Source organism: Ahaetulla prasina, chromosome 1 (genome assembly GCF_028640845.1).
Source record: "Ahaetulla prasina isolate Xishuangbanna chromosome 1, ASM2864084v1, whole genome shotgun sequence".
Classification (NCBI taxonomy): Eukaryota; Metazoa; Chordata; class Lepidosauria; order Squamata; family Colubridae; genus Ahaetulla; species Ahaetulla prasina.
In genome coordinates, this window is record NC_080539.1 from 32360043 (window position 1) to 32379547 (window position 19505).

At 41.3% G+C, this 19505-nt stretch overlaps 1 protein-coding gene across 1 annotated transcript in view; it reads left to right on the forward strand.

The window, feature by feature from the left end:
* The first annotated feature begins 220 nt into the window (after positions 1-220).
* EPHX2 (epoxide hydrolase 2) overlaps positions 221-19505 on the forward strand; it is an 82472-nt gene continuing 63187 nt past the window's right edge. The window contains exons 1-8 of the mRNA XM_058164764.1: positions 221-404; positions 5564-5648; positions 7061-7220; positions 9623-9813; positions 10680-10802; positions 14313-14387; positions 15333-15428; positions 15646-15724. Of these exons, the coding sequence (XP_058020747.1) occupies positions 298-404; positions 5564-5648; positions 7061-7220; positions 9623-9813; positions 10680-10802; positions 14313-14387; positions 15333-15428; positions 15646-15724 (916 nt within the window). The 5' untranslated portion in view covers positions 221-297. The remainder of the gene's footprint in view (positions 405-5563; positions 5649-7060; positions 7221-9622; positions 9814-10679; positions 10803-14312; positions 14388-15332; positions 15429-15645; positions 15725-19505) is intronic.

The following is a 19505-nucleotide window of genomic DNA, read 5'->3' on the forward strand; positions in this document are numbered from 1 at the left end:
CATGCGGTGAAGGAAATAGCTGAGAGGTCTTTTTTCCCCCCCATAGACCTGTTTTGTATTGCTTGGAGGCGCTAGGACCCAGAATATTTTCGAGAAAGGCCAGATGGTTTGAAAGAGATCGCTGTGAAGCGCCGGGGGCGTGGCCCAATGAGTTCCTACACAGCGGGGAGGTGTGGCTCGCGGGAGGGCGTGGCTTGTGTTATCACTTATTTATTTATTTATTTTTTTCCTTAAGCGAGAGTACAGTACCGTCCTGTAAGCTGCTTCAGAGCGTCTGGTCGGCGGCCTCGGAGAGCCATGGAGGGGAAGCGGCCGCTAGTAGTCTTGTTCGATCTCGGCGGCGTCCTTTTGGGTAGCACTCAGATACTTTTCCGAACTCTGGAGAAGACTGTGGGCTTGCCTGGGTGGGTAATCGAAGGGAGTAGAAGGGAGAGGGGGGAGCTGTCTGTCTGCCCGTCCGAGTCGCTCTCTCAGTGTCTTTACATATGACGTTTTTAGCAATGCGTGTGCTGCGCCCGCCCGCAGTTATGGCGCAAAACTTAATTTTCTGCAAGTGCAGTTGGCTTAATAAACTTAAACGCCTGTGGCGCTTTCTCCAGGTACTTCAAGGCATGGAGGAAAAGCTTTGCCATGGACCGGTGGAGATCGACTTTCACCGAGTATACGCAGTGGGTTTTCGAACGTATTTATTCAAAAGCTCCAAGTGTCAGACGCTGACAATTACGTTCAGTGTGAACTTCACCCAAGTCTCTGGGTGAATGGCGATTTTCAGTATTTATAGAGCCGGCATTTTATCCATTGATCTGCAGCATTGAGAGAACCAATGTGTGCAAGTTCTTCGGGATTTTGAGGAGTTTTAAAATAGGGGAGAGAAACTCCGAGGCCGCCTTGCAGTTTAGGATTATTATTGCGCTCAGTGCAAGCAAAGGCGTTGTAGTCATTGTTACTTTTATAGTGTCACTGATGTGTGTGATACATTATCCAGGACAGGGAAACAAAACCCACCTGTCAAAAGAGAACTGACTGCCACTAGAAATTATGTATGGAAAATGAGAAGGAAAAGTAAACCAGGAAATAATGCACAACGATTGGACTTGTGATTTGTCATGAAGAGTGCTCGCTGATTTAGTTAAGGTTTATATGCTGCTTTTTAATGTGAGAAATACCAAAGCAGTTTACAACCATTATAAAAGCGGTAGATTGAAAAGACAGTTACATATTTAAGTTACTGCTTTGGTATATTTTCAATATCTAGCAAATAATTCTGATTTTGTGAACCCCTGAGAGGCTCTAGGGCAGGGGTCTTCAACCTTGGCAACTTTAAACCTGGCGGACTTCAACTCCCAGAATCCCCCAGCCAGCAAAGCTGGCTGGGGAATTCTGGGAGTTGAAGTCCGCCAGGCTTAAAGTTGCCAAGGTTGGAGACCCCTGCTCTAGGGAGACCCTCAGAACTCCTTTACAAAACATGGGTATATAGAGGATGCACTTTAAAATATCTGGTGCCTGTTTCAGAACTTTCTAAGCTAGTTAATAATTTATTGTTTCTCCTGTATATTGATTCCCACAGCTTATTTTGTAAGCATTATGGTAAGTAACCAAGGCAGGTTTTATAGTATTGCAAAACTATCAGAGGTTACTTAAGGTGTTTGGTTAATACTTCCCTGATACATAATGCACTAGTTGTTATTTTTCCCATGGGTATTATGTGTAACAATAATGTAGAACATTATTACCTTTATAATAATGCATAGGAGTCAGATCTGCCTAAGAGGAAATGACATTACCAGAGCTTACTGTAGGATTTCTGTACGTAGAAGACTCTTTTTACCAAGTGGGCTTCTCACTGTCTGGGCAGCTAATGAAAAGAGGGCCCACCTTTTGCAGCTTAGTTTTTGGAAGCTTACTTGGGAGCTTACTCTTTACCTAGAGGGCCTATGAACAGCTTTCCTATCCTTCTGAAAAAGTAAGAATAAAGTAAATTGAAACTAGATAATTGCAGACTGCTTTAAGACAAAAAAAGTCCATTCATAGTACAGGTGGAGGCAGCATTTCCCATTCAGAACAGATTTACTTTAATTGCCTTCATCTAAATTCCTTCCAAAGAAATATGGCCGTCTTAATAATCCAACAGAGACAAATCAAAGATATATTTTTCTATCTTAACATAAAGCGTGTGATCATATGGATATTAAAGAATTGTATGAACTAGTTCCACATTGAGAATAGGATCCTCAGAGTAAATTAATAAGTCAGCCAAATAAATTATTAAAAAGGTATCCAAAAGAACATAAAAATATTCATAAATCACATGAAGACCTAAGCAAATTTTTACTAACCCATAATTCATTGCTGTAATGAGTATTAAAATGTCCCATAATAAGAGTTGAAAGCAGTTATATATTAGCGATCCTCTTTAATGCAAATTAGCAAGAGCCAATTGAAGGCATTGAGAAGTAATTTTCTTGCGACCAACCAAAAATAGCACAAAAAATGCAAAGAAGCACTTTATTTTTATTTATTCATTACATTTATTTATTTATATTTTATATTTCTTAACCACCCATCTCCCTCAGAATTTTTTAATTTTTTTAAATTTAAATTTTATTTTTTTACTTTATTTGCTGCCTATATCGCTTGATTTGCTCCTCTTGAGGAACACTGCAGAGATATAAATTATGAAAACTTATGGAGGAATCAAAAGCTGTCTTCCTGTTTTGTTTTTTACTCTTATTTGATAAGGATTACAGGAAGCAACTCCATTTTGTATGACAAAAATTGGCATATACAGATAGTCCTTGACTTACACAGTTCTTAAAGAATTGTGCCAATAAAGGTCATAAAATGAGGCATTTTATTTTATGTTATTTAACAAATGTCTCACTTAGCAACATAATTTTAGGGCTCAATTGTGATCGTAAGTCAAGGACTACCTGTATTATTGTTAGTCTCAGAATAATAACATGTCAGAAAGATGGTTAAACTGGACTAGGCTAGATTAGACTAGTCCTCGTATTTTCTGAAGGGATGAAGCAGTTTGTAGAAATTATAGAGAATCTTCCACTGCAGGATCTTCCATTCCTTACATGATAGGTTTTAGGCATAGCTTACCCTACTCAAAGATTACTCTGAGGTATCTGGAGGGGCCAATGCAAACTCATAGGACAACAAGTAAGGCTTAAATGTGTAGACACATTTTTAAATTACAGGTAGTCCTCGAGTTATGACCACAGTTGAGCCCAAAATTTATGTTGCTAAGTGAGACATTTGTTAAATGAGTTTTGCCCCATTTTACGAATTTCCTTGCCATAGTTGTTAAAGTGAATCATTGCATTTGTTAAGTTAGTAACACAGTTGTTAAGTGAATCTGAGTTCTGGTTGCAACGATCTAGGGCAGTGTTGGCGAATCTTTTTGGCACCAAGTGCCGAAATGGGAGCACATGCACGCAGGGGAGCGCTGGATACCAGAAGAGCAGCTCCCTGGTGCGCATGCACAGGAGCACCAGAAACTGGAAGAGCAGTTCCCTGGCGTGCATTCGCATACCAGGAAGCTGAGCTTCCAGTTTCCGGCATGCACATGTGTGCTGGTCACCTGGTCTTCCAGTTTCTGGCATGCATGCCTGCACAAAGACCAGCTGGCCAGCACGCATGTGCACGCTGGAACCTGGAAGACCAACAGGAGATGTCTGGCATGCCTGGAAAAATGGCTCTGTGTGCCACTTCCGGCACACGTGCCATAGATTCGCCATGATGGATCTAGGGTTACAGGATCATCATTTGCAACCTTTTCCACTGGCTTCCGACAACCAAAGTCAATGGGGGAAACTGGATTTGCTTAACAACTGCAGTGATTTCCTTTACAACCTTGGCACAGGGGCCCCCTGTGCTAATTGTACAGGTATCTGATGTGATTCTGCTTAGCTTCACCTGCTGCTTCCTGTTTGTTAGGAAGCTTATGATCCACTTATAAGTGTGTTCAGGTACTTGGTTTAGTTTAGTTAGAAGAGGGTCTGGAATGATGGTACCTCTAAATACTAGCTATGTGTTGAGCATGGAAATCAGATGAATGATTCTGGGATCATCTCATCCTATCAGCCCTAGGAAGAGGGCAGTGGCAAACCACTTATGGTACTGTTGCCAAGAAAACTGCAGGATTAGGCTGTGTGGTCGCCTGGAGCCAAGATGGGTTGAAGGTCCCATAAAAAGGGGAGAGGAATGGAAATGGGGGGTGAGGGAATAAGATAGGCCAAAATGTCTATTAGCAACTTCAAGATTATTTTTTAACCTATTAGATATACTGCTTACTACTACTGTCTCTGGTAGTTTATATTAGTTCTTGATAGCTTACCTGTCCAGTTGTGGTTATCTACAATTAAATAGATGAACTATGGAAACAATCTACAGTCTGCCTCCTGAACTAACCCTTGAGCCAACTATCATGCTACTCAGTATATTGTGCGTGTGTGTTTTAAATTTGGCTTGTTTGGTAGCAGATCAAATATACACAAAACTGGCTATTACAATTCAATTAAAACAAAATGTAACAATTCTGCTATTCTGCTGTTTGTGCCTAGAAATAGGTCTTTAGATAATTCTTATAGTTCCTAAATATTTTCCCATCGACCCTCTAAATGACTATCGGTAATATGAATAATTATGTTCTGCATTGACATTCCAAACAGGTGAAATTATATTTCTAGTCAGATTATACCTGGTTATACTTCACACATACAAATATTTTCCATGTTTATACCATACTAACTTTTTCTTCTCCTTTTGACATTATGCCAAATATGGCAGATTTCATTGTATAAGTTCTGTTGCAATCTTTTTGAAAGGAGTAGGATGCTGTTGCTTAAATCACGTTTGAGAGCCAATGCTGCATAGTATTATAGTTGTGTAAGATCCAGAAGACAGGTCATGGTTGAGCAACACACAACTTTGAGCTAATTATTCATAGTAGTCCAATTTTTAGAGTGATCAAAACAATATTGGCTCTCCCAATATAAAGTGGAATAACGTGTGTCCTTTAAGCATCTTTCTGCTTTATAAGACTTTCGATGTCTGTGCAAATACATTGGTAGCTCTCAGAAGTATTAATAGATTTGAAAGAGGTTTATGAGATCCATATTCCAATAATACTCATTTAAGCCTAGTATGTAGCTATAAGAGCCTTCACAAATGTTCTCAGATTGATTTCTGCTGCAGTAGCATGGCATGAGACCAAGGACTAACCCAAAACAATGATTCTTATTTTTTTTTCATAATGTCAGTTTCTGAATAGGAACCAGAAAGTATTAATAAATCTATTGTTTCTTTTCTTATGACAGTCCATTTCAACATGTATGTTATCTTAGGGCATACATACATGTGGAAATTTAACACATTCATGTATTTTTTAAAACTTGCCTTGCATTTTACTGATATCCCTGTGGCAATTAGCTATAGTTTGATAATTACATGCACAGTATTCTACCATTGGTGTGATGACTGAAGCCAAACTGCTGTATGCCTTGAAAAGAACCGTTATTCCCTAACTTGTGTGAATGTGTTTTTCAACTTCCAGAGGTTTTTTTCAAAAAGTCGTTCAACATGGTGGCTCTGATGGACCTTTCTCCAAAGGGATGACTGGACAGATTGGATTAACTCAGGTAAGAGTTAGCTGCTTTTGGAAGAGAACATAATTCAGGGAAGAACAAATTGTCTGAAGGTATAAATACCAATGCTCCATTTCTGGCTTCTCCCTTTATGCAAAGGGTTTCTGGGCACCAGGACTATGGAATTCCGTGGAGCAGAAACGGATGGGTGAGATGAGTCTGACTCACATTATTCAGGATGCCACAAAAGCTATTTAATAGCAATAGCACTTAGACTTACGTACTGCTTCACAGTGCTTTGCAGCAGTCTCTAAGCGGTTTACAGAGTCAGCATATTCCCACCCCACCCCAACAATCTGGATCCTCATTTTACTGACTTTGGAAGGATGGAAGGCTTCAGCCGGTTAGGATCGAACTCCTGGCAGTGGGCAGAGTCAGCCAGCACTGCATTCTAACCACTGTGCCACCATGGTTTATGGTAGATAAATCTTCTTCCCACACAGGCAACAAAGCTAGAAGTAAATGCCGATTTCCGTAGCCCTATGTATCATGAGGCTTGTTTATGGAAGGGACCACCCGTCTCCTGTAATTTTGCCCAGCCAGTAGAAGCCTATAAGTTTGGCATGTTCCTGGACTCTTTGAACAACAAAGTCTATCTGAATCTGAAGCATGCCTTCTCTTTTGCAGTGCCCACCCCTAAAATGTGGTTCCCTCTGAGATCCATGTGGCTCTCACCTTTGTGTCACTCCAGAAGCCTTTTAAAAATCTGACTGTTCTCTCAAGTCTTGGGCTAACGTATATGGTGGCCCTTGAAAGTTATATTTTGTATATATTTTCTCTCTTGTTTGGGTAGATTCCCATCTTGTTCATTTATTACATATTGCATTCTTTGTTTTGTTCTCTGAAGCCAATATGGAATGAGACAGTGTCTAAATTGCAAAAAGTAAATAAAATAAAGTCTTATTCAGATATTGGCTTACTTGGCAAAAAGCTCACAAAAATATCATCCAGCAAAATTTGTTTCTTCATTGCAGGCAAAAATGTACACACAGAAATTCTATCCACTGAAATACATGTAAATCAAATCCCTTATATAGTTGATGATCTGGGATTTAAATTCTAGGCTTTTCTCCACTCCCCATGTTTCTGAGTTGGTGGATTATTGATGGCCTTGGGAGGCATCTGATACATGTTGGCATAGTGCTGTCTCTACTGTGAGAACAGCTACTTTCTGTCTCATCAGTTTCATTTTCGAAATGTAATATTTAGGATCCATTTTATGGGGATTTTTCAGGAAGCCCAAACCAGGCACTCCTTTATAGCTTATGAAGTACACCCACTTCTATTCCTAACGTAGTCATCTTCCATGTTTAATATGCTTACAATGGATATCCTTATCACTTTGTTCTGTCCCACTCTGTTTGTGTTAAAATAAAAATAGTTCTATTTTAACATCTCTGTTTTAGCTTATTGCTGACTTTGAAGATGATTGCAAGGAAGTTTCTTCTGCTTCTAATATCCCCCTCCCTGAAAACTTCTCACTGAGCGAGAGTTTTGGCAAAACGATGGCAAAAAGTGGCTTGAGTGTACCCTTCCTGAAGGCTGCTATGCTTCTCAAGAAAAATGGTAAAACTTCTGTTACGAAGGGCAGTGGCATAATGCCTGCTATATTTATTTCACACTATTTATCGTCAAATCAATTCAGTACTTTTTAAACTGGAAAATGCTCTATTTCTTTGAGAAGGTAAGCACTCTTAGAAGACACATCCAATTTTGTGCATGAGAATGAAGAGGGAAGAGTCAATTGCCTTTTTCAAGAAGGTGCATGTTCTCTGTGCCTGTTATAGTTGATTTAGCTTTAAAAATCATTACTGTATATACTCAAGGATAAGCCATTTTAGGTTGCAAAATACTACTCCAAAGATTGGTTTTAGCTTATCCATGGATGGGCTTATTTGCCAGTATATATTGTAATATTTTTTTAAAATACCCATATATTCTTATATAGGGCTAGGACGTTGAGCTTGTTGATTGAAAGGTCAGCAGCTCGGCGGTTCGAATCCTTAGTGCTGCCATGTAACGGGGCAAGCTCCCGTTACTTGTCCCAGCTTCTGCCAACCTAGCAAGTTTCGAAAGCACATAAAAATGTAAGTAGAAAAAATAGGGACCACCTTTGGTGGGAAGGTAACAGTGTTCCGTGCGCCTTTGGTATTGAGTCATGCCAGCCACATGACCACAGAGACGTCTTCGGACAGCGCTGGCTCTTCGGCTTTGAAACGGAGATGAGCACCGCCCCCTAGAGTTGGCAACGACTAGCAAGTATGTGCGAAGGGAACCTTTACCTTTACTATATTCTTACAGATAATCCGACCATCAAGTCTTTGGCCAAAATACTGTGAAAAATGTGCCACCTATTTATAAGCCAGTGGTGAAAATTAAAATGTACAAACATTTTAAGGGCTGGCTTGTCTGTGGATTGTTCATTGTTGGTAGTATTTTCGTTGAACGTCCATGGAGATTCTCAGCCATCCATGTCATGGTTCTCCCAAAGGTGCTTTTTCAAAAGGCAACTGACTTTGTTTTCCTTGAAGACATTTCACTTCTCTTCCAAGAAGATTCTTCAGTTATTATTTTGATTAAAAATTCAAGGGTTGGTTTATCCATGCATAGGCTTATCCATGAATGTTATTATTATTATGTATTAGATTTTTGTCCTATCTTTATTACTTTATAAGTAACTCATACATAATAATCTTTTCTACTCAATTTTTTTCCCATAACAACAACCCTGTGAAGTGAATTGGGCTGAGAGAGAGTGACTGATCTAAAATCATTCAGCCGGCCAAAACAGAACTCACAGTCTCCTGGTTTCTAAGTCAGCACCTTAACCATCACACAACATTGGCTCTCTCAAGTATATATGGCAGGGGTGAAATCTATTTATCTTCCTTACTGGTTCGGAAGTCCACGCACTGTGTGCACATGCGCATGTGCATCCTCTGTGCATGCGCAAAATATTTCTGCGCATGCACAGAGGGTACAAAACACATTACTTCCTGGTTAAAACCAGCAAGTAACAACAGCCGGGCAAGTGGGCAGAACCTCGCACTGCAATTGCTACCAGTTCTCCGAACCACCAGCCAAGATTGCTACCTGATTGGGTGATCCGGTCTGAACTGGGAGCATTTCACCCCTGATATATGGTATTTTTCTGACAAGTGTTGGGTAATGATCAAATGCCCAGACAATTGGTTCTTTTGAATCCTGAGATAATAAGCACACCAGTAAATAAAGGAATTTTAAGCTTTATTATTAGCTCAAGCAAACAAATTTAAAAGCATAGCATAAAAACTGTTCAAACCCAAATCTCTTACAAGCTGTCAGGAGCTCTTTAATAGCCACAGCAGCGATACCCCAAGGGCAGCCCATTTCCATAATACCTAAATGATAGGTTCTGTGGAGAAGCTCCCAACAAAAACCCCAAGGTATTTATCAAAACCTGGCACCGTGTTAGAGCCATGTTCATGGCTTTACCATGGTTATGAAACTGCAAGACCTAACCTTGGTTGAGTGGTACATAACTCTGTGATGGGAACGAAAAGTGAGATTTTCACAGGTTTGCAGCTGTGTGAAAATTCTCCCCCCTTCTTTACACAGCAAGAAAAAGTGATAATCAGATTAACTCAGAATCAGCTCTAAATTTCTAGACTTTTAATATATGGAGAAATAAAAATATGTCCCTAAATTCCTGAAAATAACAATAACCTTCAACATTGTCACTACTCTTTCATGAGCAATAGGCAAAACATTTGTTGTTGTATATTGCCACTCCTTATTGGAGCCTAATAAGTATGTTTGCCTTAACTAACTTGTCCATAATGTGTACCAAGTTTTGGCTTTGTGGAAGTTAAAAAAAATCTTGTGATCTATGTGACTAACTGATTCAGGAATTGTCAAATTTCACAATATCGCTCCCCCTTAAAATAAATAAATAGTCCTCATTTATTCAATTTCCTGCCCCTTTTCAGGTTTCAGAATTGCTGTCTTGACAAACAACTGGATTGATGATACTCCTAGCAGGCATCACACAGGGTTTGTCTTATGTCTGCTGAGGAAATACTTTGATAAGGTGATTGAGTCTTGTCGGATTGGCCTGCAGAAACCAGACCCCAAGATTTACGAGTATGCATTACATGAGCTGAATGTAACACCTGAGGAGGTTAGTGTCTTCTCAACCTCTTTAACAGATTTCCAGCTTTACCTGTCTGTATCACTCATTACATCAGCTTCAAGTGTGTATAGAGATGATAATGTTCCAAGTACTCTGTCATGGTCTGGATATATTTTTATTGGGATTCAGTTCTCTCTTGCTAGTTTAGATGTGATTCAATGAAATCCCACTTTGAAGCCTATTAAACACGATAGTACTTTGATTTATTAATGAGACCTTGGAGATCTATAATCAGATATTATTTCTCTCTTTAATATCTTTGAATTGTAATTGTGAGAGAGGGAGATTTGACTAGAATTCCACTTAAGAAGATAGGCAATTTCCCATCTAATACAGGCAACACTCTGATTTGCTCTATTAAACATTTTAATATGGGCAAATAATAATGTGCACAGTATGTGCCTTAAATAAGTGAGATAATGATGGAATTAACATGTCCCCCCATGCAGCAAATCTTAATTTTTCCCTCCCCCCCCAAAAAAAAGCTTAAAGCTTTCTACAAAGAAAAAAAAATCTGAAGAACTGTATTGTATAGTTTTTCTTTCTAAATCTTCTTCCCCCTTACTTTAACAGTCTAGTCCTAATGGTTGAGGATATGTTTAAAAGTGTGCAACAGTGGCTATTAATCTTTGTAAAGATAAGGGATTAATGAATAAAATCCTTTATTTTGAGGGAGGGCAGTCTTCAGTGCATTATTTTATATCTTATTCTTTCCTGTTCTGTAAATTCATTTTTCATACTTAGTGCATTTTGCACAGTTCCACTTCTCTCATTGCAGCATGTAGATTGCCTGAATAAAGAATATTTATGGGCCTTCCACCTGCAGCAGATCTTGATTCTTTTCTTCACTTTAGGTTATTTATCTGGATGACATTGGTGCAAACTTAAAGCCTGCTCAGAAGATGGGGATGACAACAATCCTAGTGAAAGAAGCTGATTCTGCTTTGAAGCAGCTTCAAGATCTGACTGGGGTTCAGGTAAGTAGTCCTTATCTAGGCTTTGGTATGAGCAGTTTCTTTGATCTCATACAGGTCTTGTTTTTCAAACTTTGCTACAGAGTTCTCCCAAATAAGCAAGTCAAGAGAACAAACTTTTAAAGCTTTCTTCAAAGCAAAGATAGGAAGGCCAGTATAATTTTTTTTCCAGCACAAATTCCACAAATTAGGAATCATTGAGCAACTGCAAAGCTCTTTGGGTGCATTGTACTGATTGGGAAAATGAAGTCAATAATTAGAGAATCTCTAGAATTATCTTAAACTGAACTCAGGTTTGTATTGTAAAGTAGTGGGAAGTCCTCTAGATAATTTGGACCCAAAGTATTTAGAGCATTAAAAAATCAAAAACAATTATATGAATTGGACTTAGAAATAATTAGTGAGGCTGGTATAGGGATCTATAAAACCATCCCATCATATAGTTCAAGAATTACTTCTGGATTGAGGCAGCTGCCAAAGACCTGACTATATTCCTCCTTTCAGGATCGTAGTGTTCCCAAAATAGCTTGTAAGCAATATAAAAAACAGTAAATACAATATTTTATATTTTACTTATTTTATTTTAGGAAATTTATATTGCTGCCTATTCTCACATGGCAACTCAGGGCGGCTTACAAGAATATAAAAATCTCATATATAAAACATTAAAACTAATAAAAGTGAATAATCATATAATAAATTAATAAAATAATATAATAACTTCCCAGTCCCTCCCCCGGTGACAACACATCACAAGAGCCATGTGTGGGCTCTATCCTGCTCTGCATTCCCCAGGCCTCTGGCCAGTGGTGAAATGTAAAATTTGTTACTAACGGTTCTGTGGGAGTAGCTTGATGGGGGGGGGGGTAAATTGACTGGGTGGGTGTGGCCAACTTTTTTTTTAACTTTTAAAACATTTTTTCTACAACCTCTTTGGCTGAAGAGGTTGTAAAAAAATGCTTTTAAAAGGCTCTGACGATCTCAGCTGAGTTGCCTGATCGTCAGAGGGTTTTCTTTTAAAAGAATTTTTTTTGCCTTTAAAAGAAAAAAAAGCCTCTGACGATCAGGCAACTCAGCTGGGATCGCCAGAACCAGAACCTTTTAAAAGCATTTTTTACAACCTCTTTGGCTGAAGAGGTTGTAGAAAAAATGCTTTTAAAAGGCTCTGACAATCCCAGCTGAGCCACACGATCATTGGAGGCTTTCTTTTACTTTTAAAAGCATTTTTTCAGCTGAAGAAAAAATGCTTTTTTTAAAAAAAAAAACAACCTCTGATGATTGCACGGCTCAGCTGGGCATGGGAGTGGGGCAGGGATTTTCGCTACCGGTTCTCCGAACCACCCGCCGCCATCTCTACTGGATCAGGCAATCCAGTCTGAACCGGGAGCATTTCACCCCTGCCTCTGGCAGAACCAAGTCTTCAGTGCCTTCCAGAAGAGTGTTAGAGTGGGGGCCATTCTAATCTCTGGGGGAATGATGTTCCAGAGAGAGGAAGCTACCATGGAAAAGGCGCTTCTTCTGGGTCCCACCAGGTGTATCTCCCTAGGGGATGGGACCCACAGTATTCCCTGCCTCCCTGTTCTGGTGGGTCGGGTCGATGTGACCGGCAAGAGACGGTCCTTCAGATAACCTGGTCCCAAGCCATGAAGGGCTTTAAAGGTGACAACCAGCACCTTGAATTGCACCCGGAAGCAAATCGGCAACCAATGCAGTTCGTGCAGGAGAGGTGCTACATGTGCGCACCAAAGTCTTCATAAAACCATGCAGGCTGCTGCATTTTGCACCAACTGGAGCTTCTGCATGCTCTTCAAGGGCAGCCCCATGTAGAGTGCATTGCAATAATCAAGATGCGAATATAACAAACATTTATGAAAAATAAAAGGATCCTTCCCTTAGGACTGTTACAGGCAGTAGCTAGGATTGAATGCAGGCAGGCGGAAGAGAAGGAAAGAATCCAACTGGGCAACTTCTGGAATAGCTGCTGCCTTTCTACTTCCATCTCTTGGGGATCATTCTCATGGGGTAACTATATGTGTGGCTAAGAAGTACTATAATTTTTCCTGACTGATAGCTGGTTCTTTAATAGCTCATAAGCTGGCATGCCTCTTTTGCTAGTACTGTACAGTTACTGTCTTGACTAATCTGCAAGATGAACGTGACAACAATAGCTGAACCAGGGAAGAGATTAATGGCAAGGCATTCTGGTGATGGAAGGAAATGAGACCGCTGTCCAGGACTGGCTGATTTTCACATGCCTGGGTATACAATATTAACCTTGTAAAACTGACTCAGTGGTTAGCCGTTTTAAGCCCAGCAGGATCTGGTTACTTTGTGCTGCAATGGACACGTTTTTTTCTGTAATACTTTTGTTAGATCTACCCAAATGTACTTCATCCAACTCACGTAGCAGCTGATTCCTTGAAAGTGGATCTGCTTCTTTCCCTTTAAAAAAACAAAACACAGGGATCTGCATTTCTCTGTGGACCCAGGTTTCTTTCTACCTTTGCAGTGAGCAAATTGCTGGTATTTGTGCTACATGAAAAATTTGAAAAAAAATATTCAAGGGCATTTTTCCCTTAGGAAGATTGTTTTTAAAAGCAGGCAATTTAAATGTGGGCTTTTAAATCATTTTTAGCTGGATTTCATTATCTTCCAGGAATGGAATTTTTATGAGACATTGAGCAGAATGAATTTCAGCTTCCTTTTTACTTTTTTAATTGGGTTTTCAGTCCTTTTTGTTATACCGTAGATATTTGGAAAATACTATTATACTATTTTAGCAGAAGGTTCTTGCATAGCTGCATCAATTAAAGCTTCTCTGTTATCTATATTGCAAGAGATGTTAGCCTGAATATTTGTACATTTTCCTCCACATCTGTCCATCCATCCATCTTCAGCTTTGATTTATTGCTGGAATAGATTGATTTTCTCAGTGCATTCAAGAGTGCTGTGTGAACCTACCCAGTATGGTTAGTTTATAATAATGCAATTCACTTAATTCAGCTGTTACTAGTAAGTCAGTGAAATCTCCTTCAAGTTGAGGTGTTCATTTAGTTTTCTTGGGAGCAGTACAGAAAAGATGATCTACTCTTTTCTTCTGGGTTCTTCTCTTGATGTTATGAAATTAAAAACGTTGCATTTTGTCCTCTTTCAATTCAGCTATTATATGTCTGCTGAAATTATTGCCATATTTTATTCGTTAAGCCTAACTATTGCTTTTTTACACTGGTGCCATCAAAATCATTGTAATGATAGAGACAGATTATGAATGTTTAATATAAAAAGATACTAGGTCTTCGTTCAGTAGTGAGCATGCTCTCTGACTGTTGAAAGTTTTCATGTTCAATTCCTGACATCTCCCTTGATTTTTTTAAAAGGGAAAGACTTCAGTAATGGGGGGGAAATCCTGTTACTAAACATTGTAGAGATCAGTTGCTAATTATAATAGATCCCCATCCTGAGCTGACTCATGTGGTGCTTGAAATCTCACTCATTTAATTATCTATTCCACAGCTTCTTGACCAGGAAGAATATCTTCCTTCAGCATGTGAACCCCAGGATGTGGCCTATGGATTTGTAAAAATCAAGGTAAAGATAGAAAGACTATATTTAAAATTGCCGTTTTAATTGCTTTCAATGGGGGAAACAATTCTGTTTATTGTGACTTGAGCATGTAAAAATGAAAAATCACTTTCAAGAAGAGATTGGACAACCATTTGTCTGAAATAATGTAGGGTTTCCTGCCTGAGCAGGGGGTTGGATTAGAAGATCCGCAAGGCCTCTTTTTTTATTATTTTATTTTGTCACAACGGTATACACAAGCATCAACATAAAATAACTACATATCATATAAGCATATATATGAGCAAAAGTATGCAATAACTATATTAATTTAATATAATCCTTCCAACTCTGTTGTTAAGTTCCATTCTGAATCACATGCTGCGCCTTAGTCATTTCATATAGTGCAAACAGCAGGTTTGAACTCATCCCAAATAACTAGCAAGACATGGCCTCAGTCACCTTGTTTGCATCTGTCCAAACGGCATCCAGCTGAAAGTAAATCTGGTCTTATTCTCTGACTCTCTCACGTTCTTCATTGCAGCTCAGCAAATGCTTTTCCAAACCATCTCTCCCTTTACATATAAATAGTGCCATTTAGCTGGGGCTGTAATGTACTAGAGGAGAGAGAAAATAATGCCATCTTGCTACTGTTGTAAAAACTAAGCAATAACTCCCATTTGCTTGGATTCAGTCCTTGACTTCTGCCACTGACAGCACCAGTATCTTTACAGGACAATGTCTTTACAGGAAGATGGGTTTTGATCATCTATTTATCATTTCCCATATGGCAATTTTAAGTAGGGGGTAGAGGTAGGTATCATCTCTAAGCCTTTGGTTTGCTTTACATATAGCTGTTTCCTGTTTTGGTTATTATTCCTACTTTTTAACAATTTACTCTGAAGTTTAGAGATGCAGTTTCTTCTGCCTTTGAGAATTACGACCCAAGCTTTTCTTTCTTCCTGTCTTTAGCCAGACACTGAGTTGCACTTTGTAGAGATGGGGAGTGGTCCAGTGATTTGCCTCTGCCACGGATTTCCAGAGTCCTGGTTTTCTTGGAGGTTCCAGGTGACATAATTTTTAAGCATATTTATTCCTAATTTGCATGAATGCCATCTTTTGGAGTAAGTTCAACTTACTTGAAGGAAAAGGAATGTCCCTTTTCTCATACATAATATATGGCAGCTGCAATGCTTCCATACATGGAAGTTTTGGGTTATAGGAAGATGGGCCCACATTACCTGTGCACCTAACAAGGTTACTTATGTCTTTTTTTCCATGTTAGATTCCTGCCCTTGCTGATGCTGGCTTCCGAGTCATTGCCTTGCAAATGAAAGGCTATGGGGATTCTGTGGGTCCACCAGGTATGTTTCGTGTGTGTGTATGTGTGTGTGTGTGTGTGTGTGTTTTAAAACAGATTCACTGTATTGGTCCACTTTTTAAATGTGACCTTGATATTTAAGTCATTTGTTAGTTGTTCTTCACTTATGACTTCCACATGGGTTTTAGCAAGACAGAGACACTTTGCAAAGCAGAGAAATCACGATAATAATTTAAAATGAAAATGCAGTACAGTAACATTGACCCTTTAATCTATTTAAGCTTGCTCTAAAGACCCTGAACTGTTTTGTCAGATGAGCAAAAAGTGTAAATATTCCCATGCTAACCCTTGCACCTTCGCTGTAGTTTAAACCCTGCAATACTGTTTGCATTTTTAAAGCTTTCATGGAGTAAACCTCTCTGTAACTGATAGCAACTCTCAAAGGTCACCAGCCAAGATAAGCATGTTCCAGCTCTACCACCATAAAGCCAGTATAGTATAGTGGTTGATGTGTTGGACTAAGACTGGGAAAGCTAGCTACAAAAGCTTTGTTGTATGCAACCCAGAGTCACTTGTAAGATGGGCAGCTATATAAATTTGATAAAAGAAAGGAACAACATTCTCTACCCTCAGGCTTGGAAACTCACTGCGTGACTTTGGGCAGAAATTCTGTGTCGACCCAATCTATCTCAATCACTTTGAGTTATTTAATGAAAATTAAAGAGAGAGATCATTTCCAGTAATTTGCTGCCTTTCTTCGATGCACAGGCATACATATAGAGTAGTGCTTACCGATGCCTGATACCACTAGATGAGATCTCTACGGCTTGCTGCCTTAGAAGAGTGAGGAAAATTCTCAGGGACGATTCTCATCCTGGTCATCACTTCTTTACCCTCCTACCATTGGGAAGGAGATATAGAAGCATAGCCAGCCGCACAAACAGGCTGAAGAACAGTTTTTATCCATGGGTTGTCAGACTCCTGAATGAGAAATAACATTATAACTATGTAGTATGATGGACTTCAGGGCCGGCGCAATGTGTAACATGTTCACACTGGTGCAATAGGACTGGGTGTTTTGTTAATATGATTTATTGGGTTAGGGATTTTCTGTCTTCACTGTGAGTTGCATTGTGTTTGGGGGGGGTGCACTGAGGGAGCTCAACCAATCGCATTGTACATATATTGTGCACTGACAATAAAGTATAATAATAATAAACTGATAGTCCTCTGCTTATGAATAAGTTGAACCCAATATTTCTGTTGCTAAGTAAGACAGTTATTAAGTGTGTTTTACTCTATTTTCCTGTCATAAGTGAATCACTGCAGATGTTAAGTTAGTAACACAGTTAAGTGAATTCCTACTGACTTTGTCAGAAGGTCCCAAAAGGTGATCCCATGACCTCGGGACACTGCAGCTGTCATAAAGGGGGGGTGGGGTGCAGACCTGATGGGCATTTCGGAGACCTGGTTGGGCACGGAGCGGGGGGTTCCCCTTATTGAGATGTGCCCGCCAGGCTTCCGTGCATTTCATCAGCCGAGGGCCCAGGGTAGGGGTGGGGGGTGGCGGTTATTATTAACAAATGTCTTGAACCGAGGGAGGTCACTGTCCCGCAGATAGCCGGATATGAGTCTCTCCTTGTGAAGTGGGGCCTGGGGATGCAGGTGGGTCTGCTGGTTACATACCTGGCTCCTTGCTATGTGACAGCAGCCCTGCCCGAGCTGCTTGAGGTGATAGCCGGGACAGTGGTGGACACCCCCAGACTGTTGTGTCTCGTCCGATCTCACCACAGCCGGGGCCTTCTTATCTGCTTCTGAACATGGAGGAATGTCCTAGTATGCCTCCCGGCCCCAGCCCTGGCTCCATGCCCAGACAGGCTGAAGAGGAGGAAGTATCTCCAGCCCCCAGCTCTGGCTCCATGCCCAGGCAAACGGAGAACTAGACCCCTCCCCCTCCTCCACAGCATGTGAGCCTGAGGGAGGTCAATTGCCAACAGCTGCAGACTGGAGTGACCCTCGCGTCAGAAGACTTGATAGACGGAGGCAACAGAAGGAAGGGAGGGGCAGGCCTGGATAAGTGCTGAGTCATGGAGCCACACCCCATGGCCTATATAAAGGACCTGCTTTCTGGCATTCTATGAGTCAGGCAAAGTCTAAACATATCTTGCTGAAGTCACTTTCTGGTCTCTGCCTGCCCTGAGGACTTTGCTAGGACTTTGGCAGAGCTGCAGAGGCACGCCTGATTCGGATTTCCCTGACCCGGCCGTCAGCGGAGGAGTGGGACACGACACAGACTGATGGTTATGGGGGATTTCAACCTGCCGTCTGCAGGCGAGACCTTGACGGCGGCTCGGGAGTTCATGGCCTCCATGAAGCTCTGGACCTGACCCAGTTAGTGAATGGTCCCACTCACATCGGATGAAATACGCTGGACTTGATTTTTGTCTCGGGCTGAATGATCTGGAAATGGGGGATTTACTATTGAACCCCTGTCATGGTCAGATCATTCACTCCTCCGACTTGACTTTCGAACCGCCAACCCTCACCGCAGGGAGACGGAACCGGTTCACTGGTTCTGTCCCAGGCGCCTGATGGACCCAGAAAGGTTTCTGACAGAGCTTGGGCCGTTCCCTGGGGACCTAGCCCATGGCTCGGCTGAAGAACTAGTTGCTGCCTGGGAACGGGTGGCGACGGGGGCTTTAGACCGTGTCGTGCCTTTGCGACCTCTGACCCGGCGCCGATCTCGACCAGCTCCTGGTTTTCTGAGGAGCTGAGAGAGATGAAGCGCCGGAAAAGATGCCTAGAGAGTATCTGGAGGTCCAGCCACTCTGAATCCGATCAAACACTGGTAAGGTCTTATATTCAGACCTACTTAGTGGCGATAAGAGCGGCAAAACATAATTATTTTTCCGCTCTTATTGCATCGGCAGATAATCGCCCAGCTGCCCTGTTTAGGGTGACCCGCTCCCTACTTGAACAGGGAGCTCGGGAGGACCCCTTGCAGGGTCGTGCTGAGGACTTTGGACAGTATCTGTCCGATAAAATCACTCGGATCCGGGACGGTCTGGACACTGATTGGGTGGATCCGGGTGGGATGACAGAGGCAGTTCTTGAGAATGTTATCTGGGGAGAGTTTGATGCTGTGACTCCCGAGGACATGGACAGGATACTGAGGAGGCTGAATGCGACCACATGTTTATTGGACTCGTGTCCCTCCTGGTTGGTACTGGCCACACAGGAGGTTACGTGAGGCTGGCTCCTGGGAATTATCAACCCCTCTTTAATGGAGGGTGTCTTTCCTACTGCCATGAAAGAGGCGGTGGCGAGGCCCCTCCTCAAGAAGCCCTCCCTGGACCCGGCTATTATGGCAAATTACCGTCCTGTCTCCAACCTTCGCTTTGTGGCGAAGGTTGTTGAGAGTGTGGTGGCATGTCAGCTTCCCCGGTACCTGGATGAAACTGTCTATCTGGACCCGTTCCAGTCCGGCTTCAGGCCTGGGTACAGCACGGAGACGACTTTGGTCGCGTTGGTTGATGATCTCTGGAGGTCTCGGGACAGGGGTTGTTCCTCTGTCCTGGTCCTATTAGATCTCTCAGCGGCTTTTGATACCATCGACCATGGTATCTTGCTGCGGCAGTTGGGGGGTTTGGGAGTGGGGGCACCGTTTTTTGGTGGTTCTCCTCCTATCTCTCCGACCGATCGCAGACGGTGTTGGCAGGGGGGCAGAGATCGACCTCAAGGCACCTCATATGTCTGGAAGCCATGCGGGTTTGGATGGGGAAGAACAAGCTTCAACTCAACCCATCCAGGACAGAGTAGCTGTG